The 20,217-nt window shown below is 37.3% G+C and overlaps 1 protein-coding gene across 1 annotated transcript; it reads right to left on the bottom strand.

The window, feature by feature from the left end:
* Positions 1-19: 19 nt before the first annotated feature.
* Positions 20-19,919, bottom strand: comta (catechol-O-methyltransferase a). Its single transcript, XM_051653544.1, has 6 exons — positions 19,760-19,919; positions 10,663-10,831; positions 7,456-7,573; positions 4,898-5,091; positions 1,356-1,487; positions 20-1,269 (listed from the first exon to the last, which is right to left on the bottom strand). Exons 2-6 carry the CDS (start codon positions 10,828-10,830, stop codon positions 1,090-1,092), a joined length of 792 nt encoding a protein of 263 aa, XP_051509504.1. The 5' UTR covers position 10,831; positions 19,760-19,919; the 3' UTR covers positions 20-1,089.
* Positions 19,920-20,217: the final 298 nt, after the last annotated feature.

Genomic DNA, 20,217 nt, shown 5'->3' with positions numbered 1-20,217 from the left:
TTGTATGAATTATTTTATGGTGTTTTTTGTCTTTTCTGGAGTTTGACAGCCTCTGGTCATTGTATGCTTTTGTTGTATGGAAAAAGAGCAAAACATCTCTTTTTGTGTTCCAAGGAAGAAAGAAAGTATTACGGATTTGGAAGGACATGAGGGTGAGTAAAAGATGATAGAATTTTCATTTATGGGTACATTTTCTGCTGAAGTGACACCCAACAATAATGAGAAGTGGAATTTATAATAAAGTGGTATTTGTTGTACACAGAGTGGTATTGGTGTTTTTATTTCAGACTCCTATTTCGGGCATATTTTTTTGTATTTGTGTACAACAGTTTCTTTACACACAATGTTTGAATAGATGTTCTTGCTTTATTTTTGGCACGGGATGGGTGTAAACTGTATGCACATTGCTCTGATACTTATTAGTAGGCATTTGAATAGAACTGTTTTTATATTTTCAGAGTAATACACTATCACTCACACAAGAATGACCCATCATTGTGGCCTTATAAATGGTGCTCCATTTTCCCACAAAAAGAGGCTTAACCTCTTCTGAAAGCATAATACATTAATCATTCATGGAATTGTGGTCTAATTCCACTCCTTACATATTTCAAAAACTTGCAAAGTAATTCTTTAAGTACTTTTTAGTCATTTGAAAGAACAGCATTTTGTGGGGGCTCAAATCACTTGTAATATTACTAATAGGATTTCGATAGAGTCCTAACTAATGAATTTCGGTTTAAATACAATCACATCAATACGAAGGACTTTAGTGACAGGAAAAACGAATATTTAAGAGGTGAAATGTTTATCAAACATTACAATCAGCTGAAAAATTGTACAATAAATAAACAGGCCATATTCTACGTTTTCTCAGGGAGATTTCAAAGCATTAAAATGTAAGTGCACTGAGGAAATGAGAAAGATCAGTTTGGCTGATCCTAGCAAGTACTGTATGGCATCACGAGACTCAAACATTCTTGGCTATTTAAAGAATTACATTTTTCTCCCGTTGTGCATAACAAATATGGTCAATGAAGAAAACTTCTTGTAAATTCATGCACATCTGCTTGTAATATAAGATCATTCTCATCCTAAGAAAACAGATTTTTCCAGGCCATCTTCTGCTTTGGTGTACTCCAAATGGGAACGGTAGTATCGGCTTTCATAGTGTGGGCTGTTCCGCACATATGCCAAATATTCCGGGGTTCCAGGACAAATTACATTGTCGGCCAGCAGTACGGTGCCTTTTTTGAGTAGATTACAGTCCTGAAATGTTAGAAAATAAGGATAATTGTTATAAAATAAAGATAATTGTTATATCCCTAAAGAGAGTATATTTTGGGACTTCCTACCTCCAGGAGTTTAGTATCTGGAACGTAACGGTCTTTCCAGTGGTCCAAAAAGACAAAGTCAAAAGATGTTATTCCAAATCGTTCTTTAATTTTGGGGATCAAGTCACCAGAGGACCCCTCCACAAGAGTAACCTTTAAAAAACAGATAAAAGAAGACTTGAGTAGAGGTAACAGAGTAGAGGTAGACCGATGTATCGGTTTTACGAATTAATCTGTGCCGATAGTTTCTTTTTGGAACAATCGGTTATCTGCAAAAATCTATGTCTATTGTTGCAGACAGTTTTTTCATAATTTCGTCATTTCAAAATGAGAGTCCCCTTTGTGTTTTGGGCATGTTTATACTTAAAAGTCCTGGGTTATGCACCAAATCTTCATTTTTCTGGTTATTATTGGGATTTTGGTTGGGGAAAAAAAATGCATCTGGGATTTTTTTCATTCTTCGTCTTTGCCTGCCATAGCACAGAAAGATTTTTAAAAACTATTGGGCGATTAATCGGTTATTGGCCTTTCCCACCACCTTAGTTATCGGTATCTGCAAAATCCACGATCGGTCGACCTCTACAACAGAGCAAACTGCAACACTGTATCCGAAAATGCAATGTTCTCAACTTGACCTTCCATTTCCAGTGTATTAAATGAATCAGAAGTAATAGCATCTGCATCTCTTTTTTGACTATTTGATCATTATGCCAAAAGTTTAGACAATTTTTGCATAAACTTTATTCTTGAACTTTATTATTTTAAATTATTATTTTGTTTTTTGTATAAAAAATGCAAAATAACCTCCTTTCTGAGATAAAATTAAACATGCAACATAAAATTGCACAACAGTTTGGTTCCAAAAATAAAAATCCCATTAATTTCCTCCATTGGCGTATTGATTAATAATGATAACTTATAAACCTTTGAATGCAGATTGGAAGGAATTCCTGGTAAAGAACTGCACTATCCATGATCCCAAGAGAATCGTGGCGAACAAAGCATGCCAAAACAGCTCTGCAGCGACCGCCCACTCCTATGATGCACTGCGAATTATTCAATCGAGCCGGTCTCCTGACACTCAAACTACTTATTTCTTTGTAAATATCAGATTTATTTCATTGTGCATCATGCATTGTTTCTATACATATGATCAACCACCTTAAATCTATGGTTTTATATTTTTTGGATGCTTTTAATTTGAGTGTGCCATTCGCACTGCTTCATGGGATTGTAGTTCATTTCCTCATTAAAGATGTTAAGTACACAGACTTACTTTTTTCAATTTGTCAGATTTTCAAATACTTTTTTGCTTCAAATCAAAGTTTGTAATGTGATTCACCTCGGAGCTGTTTGGTTCATGGTTTAGAACTCATACATATATATATAATTTTATTTTTTTAGGTCAATCACCTTTTAGATACAGACATCGCCTGTCAATCAACTCGAGAGAGCGCATGTGAACTAGCTATACAAGCCAGGAATTTTTTTCTTTTTTTTTTTAGCATAATCTGAGGTAAAGAAGCACAGTTTATGATTCTAGTGTTGAGAGATTTAAATGCTGATTTGAAATATATTTTTTGATCATAATCTTGACCAACAATTTTTGAGATTTCAGTGTTCCCCCGTTCAAGTAGACAGGAGCTGCACTGTCATGACTGGAAAGGAGTGCTCTAAAGATGGCTGCCAGTGGACTGACTTGCTAGAAAAACTTTCGTCCTGCTGTTTGAAACCTTTATTGTTGCACACTTAACTCTTTAATGCATACCTCAGGTCTTTAGTGACCCGGGACCTCATTCCACCCCCTGTACCTCATCCATTTTTTTAAGTTATGCCCACACCTCTTTAGTATTCCTCAACCTTTCTCTTTTGACCAAAAGCAAATTGCAAAAAACATTTTTTTTTTTTATAACTGCTTAATCACCAAAAGTACACAGGGTCATTAAAGACCCAAGATATTTACTAGTGTCAGAGTTTTTTTTAAGCTTCCATAAGTCATATTTTTATGATTATTTCATATCTATATAAGTTTACTAACACAGGATTATATATTTCTTTGTTTATTACAAGATAAATTAGTTCTATATTACTACAAATAAATACTATATCACGTTGATTTTCTGTGACAATGGTAAATTTTCAGTTTTTCATATGCGTGATACACATACATAATATTCATGCTATTTCTTACTCAAGGTGGCGCTGATGATTCAGTGATTGACTTGATTTACATTTTACTTTGCTATTTGATGAAGCAGCAACATGGAAGTAAACTATAGCAAGTGTAACACATGAACAGTATGATATGGCTATTTTCATTTGGGAGTACTACTGAAATTCTGTAAATTGTGCATCTATTTATACTCAAAAAGCAGTGATGGGCAGTAGCTTCTTTACACATAGCTAAGATAATAGCTTAACTACATTTCTGAGTAGCGAGACGGTAGCTTCGCTAGTTATTAAATCAAGTAGCACACACATCAACATTTTGATTGTTACTGTAATTTTTTTTTTTATCATATGGACTATTGTCAGTAATGTTTATCTGTTTGATTGGTAGTTGTTTTTGGAATTAATAAACCAAGGATTAAGTTATTGATAATTGTGTTTTATTTCTGTGTTTTATGAGGTTTCTTATTTTTGCTGTGATCAGTGGTTTTTCAGAGAGCTATCCAGGGTTAAATTATTACATGTTGACAGGCCAAATCCTGTCTGGCACCTGAATTTCATTTAAAAAACAATTGCTTATATTTAGTTTGGGGCTGCCACCATTACAGTATTTCTCTCACAAAATTACAGGATAAGATGAATAGTATATCAAGTTTTTATACAGGAATGTGCAAAGGAAATTACGTTTAAATAGGTATGGGTTTGTAGAGTTAGTGTATAAATATGAAACATGTAAAAATAGTGAGTTTGCATAGGTAGCATGTCTAAATATGAATTTACATGTTTGATATACGTCCACATACATATTGCACTTACGGTATATCTGTATACTGTATTGTACTAAACTGTAATATACTGTACCATGGCTTTGATAAACATCATGTAAATACGTCTTTTAGGTGATTTGTCTATGACAGTATGCTCTGTGCATCTGCAGTTGGAAAAAAAAATATGAAGTAGCTTGATTGTAGCAAGCTACTTTTGGCATGTTCAAGCTAATTTATCTGTTGAGTAGTTGGTAGCTTAGCTAGCTACATTTTGGGCAGCTTGCCCAAGACTGTCAAAAAGTGCCTGAGAAAATACATGCTTGTAGCTTATGTGTAGCTCAGTATGTGTTTGACAGCCCGTTGTCATGAAATTTCAGTGTGGAAGTAATTAATCCTGTTCTAGATTTACTGCATCATCTCTTTGATAAATGGAAAATCAAAATATATCAGAAAATATTCAATTTTCTAATTGTCTTGAAAATTAAAATGTTTACACTATCTGGGAATTATGTGCCATGTCGCTAAAGACCAGAGTATGTAATAATGTTTAGCAAAAAACCCATGCATTTAAGGGTTAAAAAATAAGTAGGCAGTAAGAAGAATGTATCTACCAGCTGTTCCTCTTACCTTGTCTTGAAGGCCGGCGTGGGCGATGATCTGGCGGGCGATGACAGCGTAGGCTGGGTTAAATTCAACGGTAATGAGTTTAGATCCAGGGGACAAGAGCCGAGCAATACGAACGGTAGAATAGCCGCAGTATGTGCCGAGCTCCAGAGCTGTTCTGGGATTAACCTCACTCACCACTGAATCCAATATGGGCCCTTCAAAAAAGACACACAGATGAATTCAGTACGGAACCAGAAGATAATCGAGGCTGCTAATCAATGAGGTGGCTAATGGTGCAATCGAAACATCATTATGGCCTTTCTGCTTCATTAACAGCTCAGTGCCATCACTTCTTAATCAGTGCCTGTCGTCACATATGAAACTGAACTGCTAATGGGGGAAATGTTCACAGTAGTCCCCAAAATAAAGATGTCTGAATGTCATTGCATTAGATAACAAAATATCAAACCAAGTGGCATCTGCAAACAGAATTTTCTGAGCTATTTTTTTATATTAACCAACTGGTCTCAAAGTGATTTTAGTGGATGTATGAAGTCCGTTCCCCTCAAGTTCACTCATTTGTCCCAGCAGAGTAACCACAGGTGTAGTACAGCATATTAACTATGTTCCACTAATGTTTGACAAATATAAAGTGTCCAAAACGTTTTATCTTAATTTTTAACCGTATATACGGGTGTTTGACTTCAACTTTTCACTTCGGGCACTTGTAGCACCGCAGACTTCCCGGTTAAACACTTTTACCACTGTGTTTAGTAGAATTCTGTGTTTGAATAACGGTGATGGAAATGTTTTTTTTTTATTTATGTTTTTGAAATAAAATGGCCAACTCCTTTGTCTTGCTAGGCTAATTTTATAACTAACATTTTCTGTATCATAAATACACACAATTAAATAACATTTTCACACTTTTTGCGTAATTTGGCCAATTTTTTTTTAAACATCAATTGTCTCGTATTTCATCTTAAGCATGCATTTTGCTAACACTAACGAGTACACTAACTTTTGAAAAAGCTTTATTAGGGACGAAATTGTTTGGTGTGGTGGAAATGAGGCCGCAACTGTGGGACAGTCTTAATTTTTTTTAAATTGATAGAAATCATCTTTACACGGATATTTTTATTTCACTCTTTGTTTAGATCAACATAATTTTAAACATGTAATTTGTATTTTTTATATATATATATATATTCATAGTTTTGTATTGAAAGTCTGGGGCTGAGATGAGGCAAAAACAGTTCAATAGGAGTGGTGGTGGTGTAGTGGACTAAAGCACTGATCTTGTAAGCAGAAGGTTGTTGGTTCAATCCCCACAGCCACCACCAGTGTGTCCTTGAGCAAGGCACTTAACTCCAGGTTGCTCCAGGGGGATTGTCCCTGTAATAAGTGCACTGTAAGTTGCTTTGGATAAAAGTGTCTGCCAAATGTGTAAATGTAAATAAACAAAAGGCTTTGAAAAGAACAAAAATTAATAATGAAGGCCTAGAAAAAAATTCCAATTCAATTTATAATGTGACCTTCATATAACAAAAATAAAAACTGTTTAAATCTGTTAATAAAAATCAACCCCTGGGACATGAAAGTGCTTGAACTTGAAGAAACACCCATATGTTGTTTTATGATTTATAGCAAACATTTTGTGGAATTTTTGCTTAAAGTGTGCTTGTGTTATCTCTCTTTAAAGTCAGCATGCAAGCATAATTGACCCTGTACTTTCTTATTACATGGTCTTGGTCTTATTGTTCATGATTCATCTGTGCACTTTATTTAAAAGAACAATTTGTTTTTCTTTGTAATCATTTATTAAAATGCAATAACTTGCCTCGCCTCTCAAATGACTTTCCTTGCTGACATTACCAACCCCTCTTTTTTTAATTCTTTCTTTCCAACCTCCGAATTCCACTCTTTTAACGACTGAATCAATTGTCGATGGATAAAATCAAGTGCCATTTTACCTTTTTCCCTCATTAAGTATAAGGTTTCACCCCATAAATATATCTGATTACGGAAGTAAAATGGGTTCCGAAGGTGCATTTCATGTTGACTAAAATAAATGCCACTTGCTTTCATATTTTGTATATACAGTATATCAGACATTTTTAAGTGCTCAGGAGTGTCTGAATACTTTTTTGGGGCCACTATTTGTACATTGAAGGTATGATAAACAACAGCTTCTTGAAGTGAAAGGTAAAGATACAAGTGCAGAAATGAATATTGAGCTGAGACTCAGTAAATGAAATAAATTCATCCTCAGTCCCATGATGTATCACTGCTCCTAACTGCGACTGTTGATTGTGTTGCACATAACGGTTGCACACTGTGCACACTTGCACAAGCAACTGGTGTGCATGCATGCAGCCGTGCAGAAGAGCGCATTGACCCAGCAGACAGGAGAGCGCTATCACTTCTCATTCAGAAAAACTGGCTGTGAGCAGCCCTAAGGTCATACACGAGCGTAGGAGAGGAAAAGAGAAAATGGAAGGATAAATATCAAGCAAATTATGAGAGAATTAGAAAGGGAACAGATAAGGAGGCACGAGGGATGCAAAACAGGTTGTTACCTTTTTCGTCACCCACATTCATGGCCCACTCTTTGTGTCTGCAAAAGTAGTCGATGGCTGCTATGACACTTTGGGGGTCGCCTTTGGTGGCGTTCTGCTGAACGGCTTTCAGCATGCGCTGCATGAATGGAAATCAGCTTTGATAACAGTGTTTTATTATAAAGCAAAACAAGAGAACAATACTTTGAAATCAGAAGTCCATAAATGATTAAAATCTTGCTTTCAAAAGACTCTTTTAATCCATTTTAACTCTCTACGGTCCCATATAATTTATTAATGACACAACAAAATACAGGCAGCACTTTTATAATAAAAAAAAAAAAAGCCCATTGTTTTTCACTTAGCTATATACTGTAATGTCACATATATACCACCAACTTTCATGTGTTTGATAGCTATAATTTGGTTTTCATATTTCAATAAGTTAATTTTAGATATATTTATTGTTACTAATAAGAAAGCCTTTTAAGATATATTTAATTAATCTTCAATTTATTGATATCTGAAATCCATTTTCAGATATCTGAAATATCAACTCTATCATGTCGAAATAAATGTACAGAATTTGCATTTTTATTAGTTGAAATTCAATTGTTTATATCAGGAATGGATATTTGCACTGGTAAAAATGTAATTATTGATATAAAAAATATAATTTTTACTAGTAACATTTACTAGTACATTGCTGATATGTGTATTTGGAATGTTAACTAGTAAGAAATTAAACATACATATTTGCACGGGCATCACTTTGTTTTAAAAAGTGGTGGGGACAGTTTTACTATTTTAAAAATTTTCTTTCTTGATTACCAATTCAAGAGCCCCAATAAAAAAAGCTATTTCACATAAATAATTTGATTATCTAACACTGTCATTACTAGGATTTTGTAAGTCAGTGGATACATACATGGATCAGTAAGATTTAAGCCTGACTGAATGACTGATTGGTCTTATGGTAAAGTTTTCACCTCTAGTATAAGGAGTTCTGGGATCTAATCCACCCTAATATAGCTTTTAATTTTAATAATGAAAATTGCATCTGTACGTCAGTGGATGTATATCATGACACGGCTGTTTGCATTTTGCTTTGCGATTTAACTGGAAAGGAGCGCATGCTGCACAACAGCGGAGCGAGTAGAGCGTGCGTCTGGATGCAAGAGAGAAAATCGCCACCCGCTGTGACTCAACACCACTGATAACAGCCACAACAAGCACTCATCATAATAGTGTTGTCACGATACCAAAATTTCAGTAGTCAGTACCGATACAAGTGAAATTTCACAGTTCTCAATACCAATTTTGATACCACAGCAAAAATATGGTAATGTGCTAACGAACAGACTCCTTTAGCCTATTTAAAGTTCAATTTCAATGTAAATAATAAATCAAAAGAAGCGCATGTTTCCTCCAAGTGTTTCTCAATGAAGATTGCATTGCTTAAGTGGTTTTAAGTAGGGCACTATACTGAAATATTATATATTTTTTTCCAAATATTGTTTTCAATTTTTTTTCATATTTCAATTTAATTTCTTTATCAAAAAGGTGTCTAATCAAATTAATTCTTAATTTTTAACAAGTGAAAATAGAACAATTACTTTAAAAAAAACTTTAACAAGTAAAAAAAATAAATACTTTTCAACATACAGTACCATTGCTTTTTTAACAAACTTTTATTCAGTACAACAGCACTCTTGCTTGTGATATAGTGCTTAATTATTATTATTATTATTTATTAGTCATTATTATTATTAATATTACTACAGTGAATATTAAATGTAACTATACAGTATATATATTTCTGTTGCAATTTCTTCAATTTCAATCGTCTAGGTTTATTTTGAATCGTGCTTTTATTTTGACTTTTTTTGACGGAAGTTTCACTACTCCGGACAAACAGTTCACTACATGGCCCAGTGTGATCATTAAAGCACAGATGCTGTGATATAATTATGTAAATATAAATGTAGTTATATAAATACATAGTTTACATGGGCTGCGCACTTCATAGTGGATTATTGCTCTGCTCTGTCATCTCATAAAACGCAAATGGTTCTCAGTGTCTGTGGATTTTCCATTAAATGTGCAGTCTGCTTCACACACTCATTTAAAGCACGCAGCTCGAATGCAGACTAAGATTGCAGCCTTTCACGGTTTAATAATCACACTAGGACATATCACGATTTTAATTTTATTAATTGTGCATTTCAGTGTTAAGGGAGTAACAGAGCACACGCTCAGATTTGTGTGTGAGCATTTAAAAGCAGTCGTGTGTCAGATAGCGTACGGATTTCAGATTGAGTCGGTGCTCTGTACTACCAGTACTGCAGAAACACTGGTATCGTTTCATCTTTTTTATTTTAGTATCAACTTGGTACCGAAGTACAAGTACTTTTGATAACACTACATCATAACATTAAAAATAACAAATTTCAGCACAGGATCGCCAATTATTATAACGAAAGCTATTTCAAAAAGCACAAATTTGGCAAAGGCAAAAAGTGGTAGGGACATGTCCCACCCAGCCCACCTGTAAATTACGCCTAGGCATGTCTGTAAATGCATTTCAAACAGGAGTGAATGACAGATCATTGTGATATTCTACTAGTGAAAATACAGTTACAGATACCAAAAAAATTTAAATTCCATTTTTGATATCAAGAATGGGTATTTCAGCAAGTATTGACAGTTTTTTATATATATATCAGGAATTAACATTTGTTAATTCGTTGAATTTGTTGAATTAACAAGTGCTAACATAATTACTGATATCAAAACTTAGCCTTTTCACAATAGTAATTCCACTGACGATCTCAAGAATTAGAATTTTAACAAGTGAAAATTTAATTATAGATATCTGATGATTTGATTAAATGTTGGCTTCTGATAGTAAACATGGTTTTCTTACATTGTCAGATTTTTTTAAGAAGCTAATTTTTAGTAGTTAGTTATCAGTGTATTGGTGTGCAAGTAAACATGCTCATTGATATAGATATATTATATCAGAGATATAAAAAAGTCATATAACAAACCTAAAATTTATTTGGATTGATTTAGTGGAATTTTTAAACACATCAGTTAATTCTGTTTAAAATGTATTTTAAAATTTAGTCAGTATAGGGTTAAAGTGTTTCTACTTTACAAATATTCTGTTGGATTTACACTTCACAGCAAAAGAGAGGTAAAAGTGTCCATGTCAACAAGGGTCACCTGAGGTCGTGAGGATCCCGTCAGGATGTTCAGGAACCGCTCAACGATTACATCGTGCCAGATAAGTGCCAGCCAACCATTGCTCTGCACAGCGGCAGGGATGAGCCAGTGATACAGAACATACAGGACAGCTGCTGAAACCACAGTTACTGCCAACACACTCAGCATCCTGAGAGAGTGAAAAAAGAGAATAGATGAGTAAGGTTAGCAAAAAAATTTGACATTAAAAGCACCTTAATTCACAGACTTCAAAGCTGTGTCAAAAAGGTTTATGCAAAAAAAATGGATATGCCGTCCATGTAGGTTTTTAAAAGCAGGAGTGAAGGTTAAAGAGTGAATCTCACGGAGACTGTTGAAAACATGTCATATTTTATCCTAAAAAAAGTTCTGGTCATAAAATTAGGCTTAATTTTCTTTATTCAAAATATAGTTTCTTATTTTTTTCTTATGATTATGGCATAAAAAATGACCTGGAAATGTTCTCAGAAGGGTTTTCTGAGATTCACCCCAAAACTTAGTCATTTAAAAAAACAACTTTACCTAAACCCAAAGCAATTATTGGACCTAAACTACTGACCTAAATTATTGATTAACTTTTTTATGCTTATGACATACAGCCACACTTGTGTAAATACCCACTGCTCTAGCGTCTCGCTGTAATGTTGCAAAATCACATAATTTGAATGTATATAACCATATTTAACATTGTTTAAAGGGGTAGTTCACACAAAAAATAATCCTTTTGTGTTCCATGGAAGAAAGAAAGTCATAACGGTTTTTAACAACACGAGGTTAAGTACATGATGACAGTGTGGAGGTGGGGGTGTGATCGAGTGCCGATCTGTGGAGAGTAAGGTCTGGGAAGGCTGAGTGGTTAAGGATTTACACTTGTGTCTGATCTGTGAACTGTGCTGCGGTGCTCAAGACATATAAGAGCTGTTTGCTCACGGGGATGCAGTTTTGAGTCCAACCTGGGTTATATCCTGATCCAACTCTCTCTCAACCCTGAGAGAAAGAAAACGCATGGTAGCCAGCGTATGTCTCGTTTCGACGGGCAACCAAACAGATACATGAGACAGGACAAACTAGGCAGAGAGAGTGAAGTAAGTTACTTCACACCAAACACACTTCAACACTAAACACATTCAACAATCCAGCAATGAACATGACACACCAATGTATTTAAATAAGCAGGAACAAACAAGGGACAGGTGCTGCTTGCCCTCTGAAAGTTGGCATGATCAGCGTTCCCAAGGAAACAATCAGGGTTCCTATGGTAACGCTGATTCCGCGTGCCAGCAGCACCTGAAACACATGAGGGAGAAAACGTCAACACAGTTAGAACAAAACAAACAGAAAATGGAGCATGAGTGTCTGAATCCCGACACAGACTGAAACCGAACTATACAGGAAGTCAGGATCCAGACACCATGCTCTGGACATGAAACAAGACCGACCGAAGAGCGCACTGTGGTAACTCCCAACCGGACCCGTGCGCTCACACAAAGAACGTACAAGAAACACAAGACATGGGATGATGATGTCACGGTCCCGTCAGACAAGACCCCAGCCTGACAGAGTGACAGGACCATCACATTAATGAAGAGCGCATGGCGGTAACACACACCTGGACCCGTGCGCTTAACACAAAGACAAGACACGAAACACAAGTCAGAACATGGGGCGATGATGTCACGGTCCCATCAGACAAAAACCCAACCTGACAAAGTGACAGGACCGTGACAACACATAAATGGGAGAAATCGCATTGCTAAATATGCGGCTATAGTCCCACCTTACAGTTAAAAGAATAAACATATTTTTTGATAGAGGCATCACAACACTCGATAGAGCACAACAGTGCCCGCCCACTTTTTCAGCTGTCTTGGTTCCAGAAGTGTTTTTTCCAGATGGATTTCATACAGTACTTCATGAAAGAGTTCTAAGCTATGAACCAAACCAACCAGCTCCGAGGTTGACAATTGTAACTTTTTGTCAAAGACTTTATGTCTTTAATGAGGGAATGAACTACAATCCCATGAAGCATTGTGAATTATGTGATTGAATGGAAAGATATAAAACTATTATCCTATTAGTTCAGTTAGGAAACTATGAGGGGCAGGTCGATATGCCCAGTTCCCGACTGTCAAATCATATAGAAGCAGGCACTCACCTCTACAACTTCAACTACAGTCCAACAGTAGTGGTATATGGTATTCTACACAGCCTATTATCCGTGCGGTTTTCCACTATTCTCGCAGTCTCTACCCTCCTTCTAATTCTCCTTCGAGGAGACATGTCTCTTCTAGAATCCTCCAACCCAGAAGCCGTTTCCCTGGTAGATTCTGGGGATGACAAAGACAGCGGCCAAGACATCCAAAAATCCCCACAAGTACACTCAGGTAGAAATTTCAGTATTCTGAGCAAAACCCGCCAGAGCGCTCGCCTCGCGTTAAAGCGTGCTTCCATCTCCGATTGGCCAGTTTCTCGGATACTGGAAGATCTCTTTATCAGAGAAATATCTACACCAACCAATGCGTACCACGAAGAGCTATTTGAGTTCTTTTTAGCCTCCCAAGACAATACAGCTCTAACCCAACATCAGCCCCACAGCAAAGCCAAGGCTAAGCGAAAACATCATAATGTCGAGGTATCACCTCTTGAAAAAAGAAAAACCCAGGCATTTCTTCTAACAATGATCCGGTCGGCGCAGCAATTATGGAAATGATAGATTCCATCGATAAGCTGGATAGTAGGTTAATGGTGCTCGAAAACTCCCAAGCGACCTAGTCGGCTTGCCACGTAACCACCCCGGCTTCCCCATCGGGCTCCCGTGACGTCATCAACGGCGTTACTCAGCACTTTTCCCTGGCTATAGCTCTTCCGGCTTCTGTCAGCAGCACACCTTTCATCCCTGCAGCAGCAGCAATTCCACCAAGCCTTCGCAGCCAAATACTAGCAGAAATTTCACACTCTATGCCCAGAAGCCCAGCCTACTGGCCTAAGATGCCTACCCTTCAACCAAGTCGTGCTAGATTAGAAATGTTCTCCTCGTATTTGTCTTCCGCTGCTAAATTCATGAGGTTGGGGATGGCTAAATCTACGCTCAAAGCTTATGATTCTGCCTGGGCTTATTTTTCTTCAATTTCACCTGCGACTGAAGGACCCCGACATGATTAGTCTCCTCGGCCATCCCTCCATCCGGTTGCTCCTGAATGGTCTAAAGAAAGCATCCCCAAAAAGGCAAAGATAAATGCCTACCTCTCACTCTACCATTATTATACAAGATGTTGCACCTTTTAAGATCTGGGGTTTATGATACATACACAAATGATATTTTAGGATGCGTTTTCCTCACAGCATTTTACAGGTTTTTAAGGCCTGGAGAATTCACATGTAAAACACTCTCCTTCAATCCTTCACTAGATCTCACAATATCAGATATTTCTATTGATCACCACCTATTCACAATCTTTTTAAAGCATTCAAAAATGGACAAGTTTAACATAGGTACACACATTACTATAGCCCAAACTAATACGTTTTTTTGTCCCCTCTCTGCCATGACCCGATACCTGCGAGCACGGAACTCCACCCTACCCTCAGACCCTCTCTTCCTTACGGCTGAGGGGAAGCCTATGACTAGTTTGTGGTTCACCTCCAAGTTGAAGCAACTCTGCGTACTCACCGGACTAGACCCTCAAGCATACACCAGCCATTCCCTAAGGATCGGTGCAGCCACCACTGCAGCGCCCAGAGTTCCTACAGCCACGCTAAAGCAAATGGGACATTGGTCTTCTGCAGCTTTTGATCGTTACATCAGGCCTAGTTACAGTGAAATCTTGGACGCCCAAAAACGTATGAGTCTCTACTCTTCATGTAATTAAGTACTCTTCATGCATAGTAGCTTATTTATGTCGGAAGTCTGCTTCGATTAGTGGCTTTATAAAAAATAAATAAAAAAAAACAATTAAAAAAGCCTTGCACACCGGTAATTAGGTCAAGTAATGCTTAGATTAGTGGCTTTAAAAAAACAGCCTTACACACACTGGTAATTAGGTCAAGTAGTGTACATCCTGTTTACACATAGTCTTTAGGTCACTAGATTTAAACCCAACATTAATATAAAAAAAATGTTTAGTGCACACAATAGAGCTACATTGCTAGCTTCACGCATCTAATATCACATCACTGTAGCCCACATGTCTGGCGGCTAGATCTGTTGGGGGGGGGCATCATTTCCTCAGGCTTGTGTTCATCGATATTCAAGAATGCAATTTTGGAGCCTGAAAACAACATTTTTGTGTGTGATTTGAGATTAAAAAAGAAAAACAAACTATGATACTATTGTTGTCAGAATTTATTGCCGATTTGAAATGTGATTTGATTGTAATCTTAACCAATTTTTTTGAAGATTTCGTTCTTGAACCATTCAAGTAGATAGTAGCTGTTTTGAATTTGGCCGCTGAGTAACCTGACTTGCCGTAAAGGGACTTTGAGCCTGATGTCATAGGAGAACCTCTTTACATTCCACTAACAACTTTATATTCTAATATAGTCGAGTTCTTTAGAAAATCATCTATATATACTAGTGCTTTAAAGAAACCACAAACCAATATGCAGATCTAAAGATCCTATAATGTAATGTCCAGAACTTTTTTTTAATCTCCAAAGAACTATATAGTCAACTCAATAACCCTATATCGCTTAACATGGCTCTTGATAAGACAAGAATTCTTTGCTAAACCTTGAAAAACCTTTAAGAGTAATGCAGGGCTCTTCAACTAGTTTCTTGCGGGGCCAGATTATCCAGATGAAAACTTGGCAGGGACCAACATTTTTCTGTTTTCATTTTAGCTAGCACTTTCATCGCAAGTATAATGTTAATTAAAAAACACCCTTTATACTGTGTTTTTATTTTTATTAAAATAGCCACTGGTACTGTATATTGAATTATAATTTTTTAAGATCTGACCATAAATTCCTTCATTAAATCTGTCTGAAGAACAAACATGACTTTACTTACAAACTAACAAACAAGTTTTGATCAACTTTACTTTGAAAAAAACAAAAACCTAAACAAAACATAATAGTCATCAATTTTAGGGCTATTATTTACAAATAATGAAAACTGAGGAGGAACATTTAGATCGGCTAAAGCTCTCTAACAATATTAACCCACCTATGAAAACAATGGCCATATAAAACTGTCATGTTTAATTTAAATTGAATATTTATGAGGGGGGGGGGGGGGGGGAAGACAATGTTTATTCTTCCCTTTTCTCTACAATACCGTTTCATTTTATTCAGTGAGGAGGAAAATTGGTCCTGTGAATATTGTGAGACATGCCGTTTGACACTTCAAGAAAAGTTAATAAAAGCAAACTCTTCGATAGGATCCTCGCTGCAGACTGTAGCGTGATGATGTAGTGGATCTACTCTGCGTAGTGTATTGTGATGATGTAGTGGATATTTTGGTTTTTATGCGTTACACTGAGTACGTTATTACTTAGTACTAAAGTATTACACTGAGACATTTGTTTAATATAGCATAGCTTTTAAAAATGGTCATAATATGATTTTGTAAATTACTTTTCCTTGTTTTTCCTCTTCACTCACAGAAAACAAATAAATAAATTAAGCAATAGACTCATACTACTCATTATAATGTGCTCCTCATTTTAACATCTACTCCGCTGTACATAAATGCGATGGAGTGAATGATTTGTATTTTTATATTAACATGTAGTGGTCAAGCATACTTGGAAGTATGCAAAAATTTAATTAAAGTGAATCTGGAGTGCTATAAAAATTATGTGCTCAGCACACGGGACCGAATGGAGCACATCTGTTTCTCTGAGCACCAGATTTGATTTTTATTTAGTTTTTTAGTCTGAGCACGAGATAGAGTTGTGGAGCACAGAACCCCTCTGAATGCACTGTAATAATACTTATACACAATACAGACAGGGCAGAGCAGCGTGCATAGTCTTTAACGCAAACAGCTTGATTTATTTATAAATTTAAATTGTCGTAGCCCCTTGCGGTTTAATAATCGCACAATGTCATATCGCAATTTATTTTAATTAATTGTGCAGCCTTAATATATAAACGTGTGTGTGTGTGTGTGTGTTATATGAGTAAATACTAGATTAATGACCGTTAAGTACACTACAGTAATAAAACAAAACTATGACTATGTCTCATTTCGAAGGCTGCATGCTAGGTAGGACGTGTCCTTTGAAGGCTGCAGTATACCAAGCGTCCTCCTTTAAACAAATCTCATTTAAACAAGACGGCCTTCGTAGGACAAACGGAAACAGAATGTAACATGGTTGCTATGACAGCATGCTACTCTTTAACAAGTGCGAGCGCTTCAAGTGAGATGGTAACAAAGTCCCCTTAGAAGGGAATTTATGAGGTAAAGAGAAAAGAAAATAGATTTTACAGGTGTACTTTTAGTCTAAATTTTAATTATATATTAATATAATAATACATATTATATACTCTGCACCCATCTACTGAGGAACTTCAACTTGGGAATTAACATTACCTGCGTTTGAACATCATATTTACGGGCAAATTGGCGTAATTTTTTTTTAGACATTTCCGTTGAAGCAAAGAATTGTGGGTTGTGAGTGCCCACGAAGGATACACCTCATGCATCCTCCGAATTCCCGTGAAAGAAGGTCGCATTCGAAGTGTCCTATGCGCTTTTCTCGAAACGAGACAGCCTCGATGACGTATGCAGCCGAGAAATGCGACCTCCGGAGGATGCAGCCTTCCAAATGTGACACAGCCATTAAAACAGGAATACGCATGGGGGCCTGGGTAGATCAGTGGTAAAATACGCTGGCTACCACCCCTGGAGTTCGCTAGCTCGCTAGTTCGAGGGCATGCTGAGTGACTCCAGCCAGGTCTCCTAAGCAACCAAATTGGCCCGGTTGCTAGGGAGGGTAGAGTAACACACACACAACTCCTCGTGGTCGCTATAATGTGGTTCGTTCTCGGTGGGGCGCGTGGTGAGTACCACATGGTTGCCGCGGTGGATAGCATGAAGCCTCCACACGTGCTATGTCTCTGTGCAACGCGCTCAACAAGCCACATGATAAGATGCACGGGTTGACTGGTCTCAGACCCAGAGGCAACTGGGATTCGTCCTCCGCCACCCGGACTGAGGCAAATCACTACGTGACCACGAGGACTTAAAAAAAAAAAAAGCACATTGGGAATTGGGCATTCTAAATTGGGAGAAAAGGGGGGGGGGGAATGAATACGCACGCATGCGCATCAAAACATCCACTACATCACTAAAATCCACTACGCATGAGATTAGATCTACTACATCATCATGCTACAGTCTGCAGGGAGGAGTACTTGGACTCTTCAGCATATTTTTTTGGACATTCAGTTTTCATAATCGATTTATCTTTTGTTGCCTAAGATGTGAGTATGCGCTGGCAACATTTCTGTGATAATTTTTTACATCTATAGATTTGACCACACTCCACACAACCAAGCAATTTATATAAATACATTTGACTGGAAAAGACGCGATCAAATGCTCACCCTAAATTAGTGTAACTAAACTATCACCAGAAAAGCTTAAACAAGCGCTCCGGTCTGGACAGTGGTTGACGGTGAATGCTGTTGCACGCGCCGTAGAGCGTTGGTAAACTCACCGCTGATTGCTGAGGCTCGCGCCTATGAACGCTGAGTTTGCCCCAGAGAGCACTCTGGTATTTCAGACGACGAGGCGATTTTATAAAACAATTGATCAGAGGGCCAGGTAAAGATGACTGGCGGGCCGGATTTGGCCCGTGGGCCACCAGTTGACTAGCCCTGGTGTAGAGTATATAGATGTTCTCCCTAACATAACCTCATGCTTCGAAGATACAGTGCTGCCAAGTGAACCTGTAATTAAACTCATATTAATAAACCTTAGAATAGGGCTTCTGGCGGTGCCCTGGCTTTCAGCATACACAGTGGGGTGCTTATAAAATCTCAAAGCACAATCCGCTGGAGGCTTATACTGACATGCAGTGGTGACAGTATAGGAGCCTGTGTGCTGTCAGTGCATACTTTAATTAAAGATGGTATCATTGTGCAGACCTGCAGCTGAAAAACCCTAAAAGAGGAGTAGATGGACTGAAAGACTGCAATATCTCTCTTAAAGTAATATTACACCCAAAAATTGCAGATTATGTCATCAATAGCTACCCTGATGAAATGTTGTTTCAAACCTGTATGACTTTCTTCTTTGTCCAAGTGGCTCCTTTTCATACAATGAAAATGAATGGTGACCACGGCTGTCAGTCAAGATTTTCATTGCATAACAACTTAAATTTCAGTCTGTTCCTTACACAGTTATCATGTGGCTTCAGAATTGGAATATGTTAATTTTAGGATACTTTTATGATGCTTTTTTGTCTATTTTGGAGTTTGACAGCCCTATCCACATTCATTGTGTGGAAGAGAACAGCTCGGACATTCTGCTAAACTTCTGCTTTGGGGTTACACAGAACAAAGAAAGTAATTTGGGTTTGGAACAACATGAAGGTGAGTAAATTACATTTTTGAGCGAACTGTCCCTTTAAGCAACCTGTTTTACAGCTTCTCACACATGCTGATAGAGTAGGTGCTATTGATCGCATGGCCTGCCAATGACCTGCAAACTTTAAGCAGGACTGAGTAGTGATTACTAGGCCACATGAATATTTAACTCTGGAACTGATATTTATAAACTGCTGCTAGACTTCAGTAATCTAAAGTGTTAATTCAATGTGCTGTTAACACCAAGGCATCATATTTACATGCTAAGCTGTTGTGTGTGGAATGTGTCATATCTGGTTCAATCACCATCTTGCTTAGGAATAAATATTGAAGTGAGAACAACATTGGCTGATTTGATACATAGCATTTTCTTGCATGCATTTACATAAACATAACTTGTTATGGCAGTATGGAAATAATGCACAAGACACATTCAGATATTTAAACATATTCACAGCATGCATTTCCGGGAATTTCACATGGCAAACAAAGAACAATCTGTTGCAATATCATGGCAAACAGAATTTCCATAACTGTATCTTACTTTCTGTAGCAGCTGTCTTCATATACACAAACAGAGAGATGAGCTTCTCTTGCCCTTCTATTCCGATGTGTTTCTGCCTTTTAAAGTCTTTCTTTACACACCGAGTGCTTGCTGGCCTTTCTCTCTGTTTTACCCACTCCCACTTTCCCCTCCCTCTTGTGTTTGCTCTTTCTAACCCGTTCTCCTGGTGTGCCTTGATATGTGTTGAAAGTAATGTACAGCCATGGGTCATACAGGAGAATGAGGCACGTGGCGCGCACACACACATTTATAGGCTATAACATATAGGTTTCCGCTCACAGACCCTTAAGCACATACATACACACAATGACGTGGTTGAACCTTGGCCAAATGGGTTGAGTTTTTAATCCTCCTTTAGCCAATCATGCTGTAATCCTTCACTTTCTTTCTTCCACCCCCTTTTCGCCTCCCTCTCCTTCTTTTTCCCCATGTCTCCT

Source organism: Myxocyprinus asiaticus, chromosome 24 (assembly GCF_019703515.2).
Source record: "Myxocyprinus asiaticus isolate MX2 ecotype Aquarium Trade chromosome 24, UBuf_Myxa_2, whole genome shotgun sequence".
NCBI classification, from domain to species: Eukaryota; Metazoa; Chordata; class Actinopteri; order Cypriniformes; family Catostomidae; genus Myxocyprinus; species Myxocyprinus asiaticus.
Note: the sequence above shows the minus strand (reverse complement) of the source record. Positions and strands in the feature narration are given on the sequence as shown.